At 36.1% G+C, this 11,587-nt stretch overlaps 1 protein-coding gene and 1 non-coding gene across 2 annotated transcripts; one reads left to right on the top strand and one right to left on the bottom strand.

Annotated features, from left to right (window-relative positions):
- The first annotated feature begins 207 nt into the window (after window positions 1–207).
- LOC148692961 (small nucleolar RNA R71) lies at window positions 208–318 on the top strand. Its single transcript, XR_015953774.1, has one exon. It is a non-coding gene; the product is annotated as a small nucleolar RNA R71 (small nucleolar RNA).
- Window positions 319–6,794: 6,476 nt separating this feature from the next.
- Window positions 6,795–9,965, bottom strand: LTPG2 (Bifunctional inhibitor/lipid-transfer protein/seed storage 2S albumin superfamily protein). The gene is made up of 3 exons (XM_068483482.2): window positions 9,479–9,965; window positions 7,266–7,319; window positions 6,795–7,090 (listed from the first exon to the last, which is right to left on the bottom strand). The coding sequence occupies exons 1-3, from the start codon at window positions 9,834–9,836 to the stop codon at window positions 6,945–6,947; spliced, it is 558 nt and encodes a 185-aa protein (XP_068339583.2). The 5' UTR covers window positions 9,837–9,965; the 3' UTR covers window positions 6,795–6,944.
- Window positions 9,966–11,587: the final 1,622 nt, after the last annotated feature.

The following is an 11,587-nucleotide window of genomic DNA, read 5'->3' as shown; positions in this document are numbered from 1 at the left end:
AGATCATGATTAGAGCTTGTTTCATATACTCCAACTCTCTTACCCCTTACATCTTTGTGTTGAGCATTAGATCCCAACATCTCATAAATGTTATATGACTCTTGAGCATTCTTTTTCTTCAAAGCTCCACCTGCTGCATTATCAACAGTTGATTGACATGTTTGGGTTAGTCCATCATAGAAAATTTGCATTTGTAAGTGAAGAGGTAACCCATGGTGTGGACATTGCAACAAAAGGCCTTTAAAGCGCTCCCAACACTCATTGAAAGGTTCTCCATCATCTTGTTTGAAGTTGAAGATTTGTCCCCTTAATGTGGCTGTCTTTTGAGTGGAAAAGAACTTTTCCAAAAACTTCTTAGCCACGGCATCCCATGTGGTGAGTGAACCAGGTACTAGAGTCATTAACCAACCCTTGGCCCTATCTTTCAAGGTGTAAGGGAACACTCTCATCCTCAGATTTGCTTCACTTACTCCCTGTAAAGGTAACCCACTCACAACATTGTAAAATTCTTTAATATGAGCTAAAGGATCTTCATTAGGTAAGCCATAAAAAGAAGGAAACATATGGAAATGTGAAGATTTAAGATCATAGTTTCTAGCTTCTGTGGGCAGCAAGATGCATGAAGGTGAATTTGGTATGATTGGTTGAGCAAAATCCTCCAAAGCTCGAAGATCATCTTGGTTGCCCGCCATCTCTTCTTCTCTTTCCCAATTAAAGTGCTCAGATCCTTCACTTATTGGACTAGACGGTTTCCCTTCCTCTTCTTCACGGACAATGGAGGAACTTGTTGGCACAAAGCTTTCCAAAGTGTTGCCCTTTAACCGTTCAATTCTTTGGCCTAATTCAGCAAGTCTATTTGACATATACTACCTGAAACAAGATAAAACAAGTTTGAATAAAAATCAGAAATCTACTTAAAATGAAAAGAACAAGGTTTAATATCAAAACAAGCAATTATAAGGGACTGAAATCAGTCCCCGGCAACGGCGCCATTTTAATTGTTGTTTTCCTTCTTCATGCTAGAATATGTTTAGTATAATGGCACAAGTAAGGGTGTCGAATCCACAGGGACTAATTGGACCTATATAATCACTTGTTTTGCAAGAACTCTTTACTAGAGAAATAAAACTAATCAATGTAGGCAGATTTGTTGTTGTACCTTGAAAGCATAAAGAAATGAAGTAAACACAAAATGAATGAATCAACAGCTAATAAAATGAGATAGTACCAATGGAGATGAAGCTAGGGATTCGATTTTACCATTGCTAACCCAAGGCCATGCTTGTTGAATCAGATTATACTCATCCATCTACCTATTTCTTGAGTTTGTTTCACTTAGATATGATCAACCATATGATGTGTGGATTTGATCAAATGTCTCTAATCATGAGCCTAATTGTGATGTGCAACTTTGGTTCCTAATCAAGAATATGTAGTGCACAAGAAACTTTCACAAAACCAAAGGGAACACTCGGCAGGATGTTTGCAAAACATTCCCTTCATTCATTCACATATCCACCAAGATTATGCATGATGTGTGCTTTAATCTTGGCTAAACAACCTGTGGTTAATTCAAATGATGATCAAGCATTAAAATCAACACACTAAGTCACAATTAAATCGGAGAATGAAACAAGAAATAGATAGATTAAATGAGAATTCTGAATTAACTACATGGCAATCTTGCAAGGCTACATCGAATCCCTAGAGAGAGATTAGTTACACTTCATGTTTACAAAAGGTTTGACATAAAAATATATAACATGAGTGAACATAGGATTAAGAAGAAAGAACCCTTGAAGCAAAACTGATGTCGAAATCCCTTAAGAGTTGCCTTCGGTGTTGGTGCTCCAAGTGTGTTGTAAATGAAGGTGGAGCGGCTAAGGTTGAATGGTTTCTGCGAATGGGAGAGTGTATGGAATGGAATGAAGCCGAGAAGAGATTGTGTAGAAATGGAAGGGGATTTGCGGCAAAAGGGAAAGATTGGATGTGTTTGTGGTGTCTTGTGTATGAAAATGAGATGTGTTTTTTGTGTATGAATGCATGGGTTTTTATAGGGGGAATGGGAGAATAAGTGGGTGATTGTTTAAGAGTGAATGTGGTTGTTATGATTGAGAGTGCATGTGGATGAAATAATGATGGAAAAAGAGCTAGGTTGTTGGTGTGTGAATGCATGTGTTGAATGATTAGAGTGCATGTGGGTGAATATGTGGTTGAAATGATGAAGTAGGAAGGTGGAAATGCATGTGTTGAATTGGTGGTGCAATGATGAAAGAGTAAGTGCATGTGTGTGTGAATGCATGTGGCTAAGGGTTGTTGATTGGGCTAGAGGTTTTGCATGGCTCAAAGGATTGTTTGATTGGGCTAGGCCCTTTGTTTTATGTCCAAAGTGCATACAAGGCTTTCAAATTCGTCCAACACTTTGGCTCCAAGCATATGCTATCCATTCCAAGCCCAATTTTGCTCCAAAATGCTCCAAAATGCATCTTTTTGCTTCCTTAGCCATATGAACCTAAAAACACACGAAAATGGCTTAAACTACTAAAACAACTATGAATTAACAACATAGATGCATGAAAACAAGCTAAGTAAGTCGCCTAAATATGCTCCTATCACTAGACATATCGAAAGCTGTGAAGTCCAACTTGTTCAAGTTTGACATCCGTTCTGCTGTAATAAAGGTGGATTAAAACTTTAGGTTTAATGAATATGTATGTAAAAAAATCGGATTGAAGGTTTGTTTTGCAAGAAAATTTCAGGTTTTTATTTGGTGAATAAGAGTTCAAGGGTGTGAGGCTGAACCAAAGATGTGAACTTGGGAAGCATAGGTTACTGGATCCAATTAAGCACAAGTTTTGTTGTTTCTTGGCTTAGAAAATTTCTAAAGTCAAGTGAGCTTCAAACTCAAAACAAATTAATTTATGCCATTTGAATGAATTCTTTGGGCTCTTATTCGCATATTTGACTGCAATATGAAATTAGGCCTTCGACTAGAATGTGAGTTTGTATTCGATAGGAATACGGGTTTTGTATTCGACTGGAATACGGGTTGGACTTTTTGACTGGAAAGCCAACTTGGGTATTCAACTGGAATGCATAGGGATACACTTCTACGTGTTGGGTTTGGCTTACTTCAGGAAGCCCACTAATAACAAAGTTGCTAGGGTTTTGTGGCAATAAGGATTGAGGCATCGTTTAGATCCTTCATATTATCTACACATGTTTATCATAAATAAAGAAATCACAAACGATTGTTTTCGATTTAATATGCAAAAAATTAGATTAAAGCGGTTATGCATCATAGTAATTTTTTATAGTGAGGGTTTCGTAAAAGTGAAGAAAAAAAAAAACGAAATACGATAAACATAAAAAAAAAAAAAAATCACATAGCAATAGAAAAAAATAATAATCGGGTTTGTGCTTCATGGAACGTTTCCACATGTAATTTCGTGTAACGACCCGTCCCCAAAAATTATAGTTTTTATAGTCTTAAAATGTGAATTTACGAATATGCCTTTTGAGGCAAAGATATTGACTTTTGTTGACCGCCTTGTCATCATGTAAGATCCATTTTCTTGACATATTCTTGTAGTACTCGTCGCTACGGACATGTGGGTGCAAACGGAACGCAATTTGGAGTTATAACGAAAGAGATATTAACGTTTAAATTCGGGGACATTTTAGTAAATTGATTAATTTCAAGAAAGCTCCATATTTTTGGAGAAAAATCTGGAAAGCCACGTGTGTGGCCCAGATTAAAAGGAAGAAAAGATGGGCAGTGAAGATGATGGATAAAAGAGAGAAAAGAGGGGTGGGACGCCCAATCAAAAAGAAGAGAAAGAGAGAGTGACCAATAAGGAAGAAAGGAAAGGAGGGAAATGAGGGAAGAGACAAGGAGAGAACCGGCCAAACCCGGTTTCTCCACCCGACCCGCCAACTTGACTCATTCATATCTCCTTCATATGAACTCCGTTTTGGGTGATCTTGGTGTCCATGGAAAACCCTTGACGAGCCCTACATCTTCACTGTCGATGACCACCAGCAAAAGACTTCTCTTAACCCCAGGAACGAGGTCCAAGCCTTGGATGAGGCGTTAGAGTTCGTTTTGGTGACGAATCGACAACTACCCTAATCAAGGGTTTCCAGCGGGTTTGAGTCAATTTGGAGCCTTTCCTGGAAAAATTGGACTTGGCCACATGTATAAAGTTTGCTCTACTATTTGAGATCTTCATTTCTGTGAAATTTGAGAATTTTTTGAAATAGTTGAAATTTTCTTATGAGTTGGGGCGGCCGACCGCCACTCACAACGGTGCATGGCCAGAAGGCTGTCAATGCTATTTTTAGGCTAAATTAGATGCCTTGATTTCATTTTTAATATTCGTATTCAGCGATCGGGCTGTCAATGCTTATTAAAAATGAAAGCCCGACCGCTGGATTGCCTTGAAATCCGTATTTTTAGGCTAAATTAGATGCCTTGATTTCATTGACAGCCCGATCGCTGAATTTGTGATTTCACTTAGTCAATATATGAATAGACGATCCGACCGCTGGATTGTCACCAAAATTTAATAAGTTATAGTACATAATATTTAAGGACAATAGGAACTTATGGATCGGGAATTTGACGTACGGATTGGGAATCTGACGTACGGATCTTCCCGAATTGGAGTAGCAAGCTCGTAAAATAAATCGTGAACCGCCACTTGAATTGTGTTTGGCGGACATTTAACCGTTGGATCGTAATGAAACTTTAGTATGAAGTTTTAGAAGCATAATGTGGATCTTTGAAAGTTAACGGATCGGAAATTTGTGAGGCGGATCTTTCGGATCGAGTTATGTAGGGTTGTGGACCCTACCATTGATCTTTGACCGACAGTTGACTTTTGGTCAATGGGGCTCAAATCATTGTAGAATGTCCTTGGGGATGTGTTTTACGTAATTTATGTGTTTTGTCGATAAGAATTCTGAGTTGTGATTTTATAATTGTTCTAGGCGCCGATCGTTTGAGACGCCTTGATATTCGTGCTAGAGAGTTGTAGCGCGAACTTCAGGTGAGTGGGCATTTGCTTTGTATATATATATATATATATATATTACGATTTCTAGAACGTTTTTCTTAAAATGATTATACTTTGAATGCCATGTCGTAATAAGTTACATTTTAAATATTGCATTGTTATATTTGTGAATTGTATCGTGTGATGCTGTGGAGACTCAGAAGCTTCAGGTGAGTATTATGTGATTGAATGAGTTGTATTGCATTGGTATACATACATTTGTCGAGAGCTCATCATGGTTGCACCCCGGTATTAGTGCTTCCGCCCGGGGCTAGGGCCAACCTTCACCCGCACCGCATGCTCACCTTGGATCCAAGTCTGGTGCCAGCCTGTTGTACAGACCATAATAAGTGGTTCTGACTCGTAGGTGACCCGCGATTTATCGTACAACTTTCACGTGATCGTAGCACTTGAGCGTACTTATTTATACCCAGCCTGTCGTATAGGTCACATTAGGTGACTCCGACTCGTGTGCTAGCGCTACAGGTCCAGTCGTACAGGTCACGTTAGGTGACTCCGACTGGCTTACTATTATATGTTGGTTTCACACCTGGCTTACACTTATTATTGCTGAGATATTATGACATGGCATACTTTAGTTTTCGCTGCTCTTGTGCATTGGTTTTCATACCTACATAGTAGTATTTTCTGGAAACTATACGGGGTTTACAGAGAGGGGTTAGTATTTTTAGAAAAGATAAATTTATTTTTCTAAAGCTTTGTTTCTACCCACTCACCCTTCTGTTTTTCGCCCATCCAGGTTTTAGCTGCTAAAGTTTTGTATCGTTGAGGATTCTTGGCATATCCTAGTATAGGTGGCTACCTATGATGGTATAATCCTTATCTTACCTTACCGTGCTTTACTTATGCTCTGTAATCACGTGTGAAATGAGTTCATTCCTGCTCACAGCGCACGTTTACATTTAGGCAGTTTTAGGTTTAAATTTATTCACATTTTCCACATCACTACACTTTATAGCTTTGCCACCTTCTAGGTGTCGACCAGCACGGCTCGATTCGGAGTCTTAGTAGACATTCCGGGTCGGGGTGTATCATTTCGAGTTTGACATGAACTTGAAATCATGAAACGAAATACTTCAAAAATTCAGAGGATTGTTGCCAAATAGGTAAGAGAAACCAAACTTCAGGTTTTAATTCTGTTAAGAGAAAAAGTGTTGATAACGTGTTGTATAGAAAATAATTTGAAAGAGAATGAGAGAATTCTATTAGAGAAAATCTTGGTGTTACAATGTGAGGCATAGCCACCTTTATATAGTGGTGTGGCTATCTTAGAAAATTACACAAATACCCCTAATTCAATAGTGAGAATCAATTGCCTAACCAATTGAGGAATGAACAGCCTAACGGTTACAAAATTAATTGTGGAATGACTAACCTATTCATTTGAGACATTATGGTTTATCCATCACCAACTATAATGGCCTATCCATCACTAATTAGTAGATGGATATAAATGTCTTGTAACAGTTTTCAAATTTTGAATTTTTGATATAAAAAAATTTAAAAATTAAAAGAATTACCAAACGAGTTTTCAATTTTCGAAATAAGTGAAACTAAATGGTAATAAACAGCCGTGGCCCGTGAGTAATTAAGAATACTGACCTATGTACCCAATTTTCACCAAACTTTGAGTGCGCAAACAAATACTCTTCCTCGATTGAGATTAATGCAAGTATACCAACCCAATGGTCCCTCCTCCCTCTTTAACAAAGTGAATTAAATAAAATTCCTAAATATAGCATATATATATATATATTTATTAGAGTCAATAACAACCACATATCATCTGGCAATGCAACAACAATCGATTAAATAAACATCTTTCAAATAAATTTGAAACGAAATAAATCAGCAAATGTAGTAAAATCAGAAGAATGCGGGAAGAAATGCAATAGCTAAGCCACCAAGGAGAGCCATAACAGAGTCAGCAGTCCTCGAAGCTCCATTTTTAGTTTTATTGGCTTCTGGTGAACCGGCAGCCGCAGCAGGTCCTTTAGGTGATTCCGCAAAATCTATATATATAACCAAAAAAAAAAAAAAAAAAAAAAAAAAAAGAAAAAAAAAAAAAAGAAAAAAGAAAAAAAAGACGAGATTATTAATTAGAAGAATGTTCTATATTCTAATTAATACATTACATATATACATATATATATATATATATATATGAATTAAAACAAAAATGTATACCAGGAGAGTTAGGCCCTTCAGAAGCTATGGGAGCAGACACTGGGATTCCCAGAACTGTATCATTCAAGAAAAAGATTATAACAAAAAGGGTTAGTATCACTAATCACAACACTAAATTAATATACGTCAATGGATCTTAGGATTACCACTTTTAATTTTTAGGGTACGAAAGTACATTACAAAGTAACCCTCAAATAAACTGTATTTGTCTTCTCTATTTGAAATCTCAAGTCGTCACACCCCGTTTCTTCAATCAATGACCGGAAATAAAAATGGAAGGGAAAAAAGGGAGTAGTGGTTTTCTTTTTCCTTGTAACAATTTTGCATTAAACTTTAGGGTAATGCTATTCACATATTGATTTTTACTTCTTACACACCCTTGTTAACTTTTGGCCACCGATCTTATTCAATTCATTCGATATGAAAATTAAGAGGTGTGAAAAGTAAAAATGAGTATGTGGATAGCACTACCCTAGACTTTAGAGCAATTCCAGTGTAGTAAGGCCCCTCTGGGCAATAGGCAACTCAATGTCCTTAAATGAATAATAACTAGTTGCCAGCAGTGAACAGTAAAATGCATCTCCACCCCTAACTGAGTAGCCCAAAAAATTAGTATTAACATATTAGTATTTTTTATTTTATAAAATAATGAAAGATAATTTTATTTTTAATTTCGGATAATAGTAAAAGATTGGTTTAAAGTATTTGAAACTATTGAAATGTAGTGTAAAGTGGAAGAACATGGTTAGGTATTTATATAAAAAATATATATATATAATTTTTTTTATTTTTAATTATTATTTTTTTAATTTTTTAATAATTTAAATTATGGTTAACATCATCCTTGAGTTACATAAGCAGGGCGTTGGGTCAGACGATTATTGCCTGACTGCTCCATCGGCCTTGCATTGAGCCTAATTTCCTGAGTGGGCTAGAGTGTTTTGGGAAATGAAGGGAGTGGATTGGGTTGCCTATCCCCAAGGCAATGAGCAACGGTAGAGTTGTTGGCCCTCACAATACCCAAAAAAAAAAAAAAAAAACACAAAAACCAAAAGTGTGTTGAAGTTGCACATTTATTATGACTTAGGGTTGCCGGCAGACGAAGAGAGACCATGTGACTTGTGAGTGTGTTTTGTTGATTTCTTCAAAACTGACATGCATGTGATGATTGATGAGATAAAAATTGCTGGTAGGAAGCTTTAATGGGGTTAATGGGAGCGTTCAAATGTGGATGGTTGGCAGCCATAACTCACCTACATCATCATGCATCATGCCGCTATTCAATGCTCATCATTAACTGGAAAATGTATCACACATATATATAATAAAATTACATATATAGGTTATTGTTTTTCACTTTTTTTTTTTTAATTCATTTTTACCTTATCCACTCGTTTTCTTATTTTTATTTCTGAACTTTCTTTTGATTTATTCAATTTATAAGCAGGAAAATAACAAGTGCACGAAGAAAAAATTGAGGCGCTATAAAATCAATCAAACTAGTAAGTGAGGGTTAGAATTATTGTTATATTTGATATAAGCGTGAGTCGAATGCAAGACTTGGGTAACCAAGTGAATAAAACCATCAGAATATATACAATCATTAATTAATCATATAGGGGTGTGTGAATGAGCACATATATTCGGTGCCTTTTTTTTCATTCATCATTTTTGGATGTTCCAAGCTCATTTTTTTTTGTAACCCCAAAGAAAAAAGATTTGTTTATATTAAAAAAAATCATATGAAAAATGTCTCGGTCTATAATATTCATATTCACTAATAGGACAAAAGTTTTAGGCTCAAATTGCAATTTTGACATCAATTTACTCAGACTAGTAATATTCATATTCACTGATACAAGAAAAGTTTTAGGCTCAAATTGCAAATTTGATATCAATTTACTCAGTTTAGTAATATTCATATACATTTATACAACAAAAGTTTTAGGCTCAAACACAATTTTGATATCAATTTACTTACTCCTCATTCATTTATTGTAAATATATTTTTCTCTCACAAAAAACAAATAACAAACAATTTACTATTAAATAAATTATAGTTTGTAAGTGGTTTCTACAATGTTAAATCAATTTTAATTAGGTGGTTGTTGATATGAGATGGGTGCACGTTTTCATTGCAATATCATCAAAAGACTTAAGATAATAAATTACGGAATGAGAGATATTTAAAAACTAATTAAATAATAAAATACCTGCGCAAGTGCTAGCGGGGGGAGTATCAACTTTGCAAACAGTAGGAAGCTTGAGAGCCCTGTTCATGTCAATCTGAATGCCTAAGCTGCTACTGGTGTTGCCGAGCAAGGTGCACAAGCAGACGGGGTTGTCCTTCACGAGCCCCGCCAGCTCCGGACAGCACGGCTTATCTGGCTTGGTCAAATTGCTGCCTTCCGCCACGTACGTCAGGCAATCTGACAGCCCCAGCAGGGTTGTTTCGCAATCAGTCGTTGCCGGGGCTGGGGCCGATGCCGGTGCCAGCTGCGCTGAAACGCCATGAACAAGTATTGTCATCAACAACATGATGGAACCGGTAGCAACAATGGCTTTGCCCATTTTGTTGCTCTAGCTCAATGGTTTTTTCTGCACAAAATAGTTTGGAGTTTGGAGGTAGCTAGGTATGTCTTTTGGGGTTTTTTTAGGGAGGACTGAGGAGGAGGTTCAAGTTAAATATTATTGGGCTCAGTGGGTTGAGTGGGAAAGGGATTTTTCACAATTTTGGGCAAGCCGAAATTAATAAATAGGCGCAACGACTACCAAACCAAACCAATCGCTATTAATTGTCAATACATTAATTTCACCGTCGCAATTCTTTTGCTTCTTGGTGGACTCACGCTGAAATTTTTTTAATTGTTATTCAAGCCAGTATTTTTAGTCATAAAATAGGTAGAGAAACAAAAATAATATATTATTTTCTCTACTTATATTGAGCCACGTATACCGCTTGATCGCTACTTAAAAAAATCTCTCTACATTTGTGTGTTATTATGTATCGCCCTAATCGGTTAACCCTAGAGAGATTTGGTATTTTTGTGAGTGCAAATATATATCCAAAGAAAAGAAATAGTACAGTAGATGTAGTTCAATAACGACGTGGGACTCAATAAAAAACCTTCTGGAATAAAATCACGTAAGATAAAACTTTGAGATAAAAAAAAAAAGAAAAGAAAAAAAGCACCGCACATGCTGTAATGATGGAGAGATAAATGTACTAGAAAAAATTCCTCAAGCTTCAGAAGTGAAATTCATCTTGAAACCCACTGCACAATCTCATAGTATAATCAAGGTGGTGGGTGCATGAAATTTGCGAGCTAGTGGTTACACATAAGCAAGTTACAAAATAATTGAAGGACATAAATACATCGATTTTGTTAAGAGTATAAATTCCACATTAAAAAATGAGTGACTTTACAAGTGTTTATAAATACTTAGACTAGTTTCCATATTACTAATATATTCCGTGGTGATTTCTTAAGACCCTTGTTTTTTTAGTACGTCGATATATTTTACACTAAGATGAGTTCGGTTAAGCCACACTAATTTGGTATCGAGTTCGCCATCCATGAGATTTGAACCTAAGACCTCTCACTTACAACTGAAGAGGAATATCACCATACCGTAGTACTGAGTGGCTCTTAAGACCCTATTATATCCATAGTAATTACTAATTGGGTAAGAGGTCTTAGATTAGCTTCTCCCCAAAGGCAAATTTGAACCACGTTATTCATAGCCCATTGTAAGGATTAGCTCAATCCCCTACTCATTTAGTGTAGATAATATCGTTTGTTCATAAAAAAATAAAAAAATAAAAAAATAAAAAGTATCCGACAAGCTAGGTTCCCAACAATATTTATTATTAAGTGCTACATCAACATATATATATGTGCATAATGTGATAAAAGAAAATAACAAACTTATTCCACCTTATACGATATATATCATCTTATTATATAGGGAAGTGTTATTGGCACTCCAAAAATCTCATTCTACACTCCTCATAAGTGTATTTTTCTTTCCAAATATAGAAAGTTTGGAGTGTAGAATAAGATTTTTGGAGTGCCAATAACAATTCCCATTATATATACCTTCTGTTTTGGTGTCAAAATTCAAAATTTGGTAGATTTGATTTAGTTTTTTATACCAACGTTTTCTTCTGTTTTGTGGTGAATTTGGGAAGAGATGGTAATACATTAATTAGATATAGGTAGTCGGTCGGTAGCACAAAACAAAACAAAACACGATGAAACATCACCCAAAGTCTAATAAGGAGGCCCCACAAGAGAGAAGAGACACTAGTAATAGTGTTG

The sequence above is a fragment of the Pyrus communis genome, chromosome 11 (assembly GCF_041283825.1).
Source record: "Pyrus communis isolate YQ-2024b chromosome 11, ASM4128382v1, whole genome shotgun sequence".
NCBI classification, from domain to species: Eukaryota; Viridiplantae; Streptophyta; class Magnoliopsida; order Rosales; family Rosaceae; genus Pyrus; species Pyrus communis.
The sequence above is the reverse complement of the archived record's forward strand: the minus strand, read 5'-3'. Positions and strand labels throughout refer to the sequence as shown.

Excerpts from the sequence above, each read along its gene's own strand:
- LTPG2 (XM_068483482.2), bottom strand. The coding sequence starts at position 9,836 with ATGGGCAAAGCCATTGTTGCTACCGGTTCCATCATGTTGTTGATGACA. Across the intron at positions 7,320-9,478 it reads CCCCGCTAGCACTTGCGCAG|TTCTGGGAATCCCAGTGTCT; the intron begins GTATTTTATTAT and ends TGAATGATACAG. Across the intron at positions 7,091-7,265 it reads TGAAGGGCCTAACTCTCCTG|ATTTTGCGGAATCACCTAAA; the intron begins GTATACATTTTT and ends TTATATATATAG.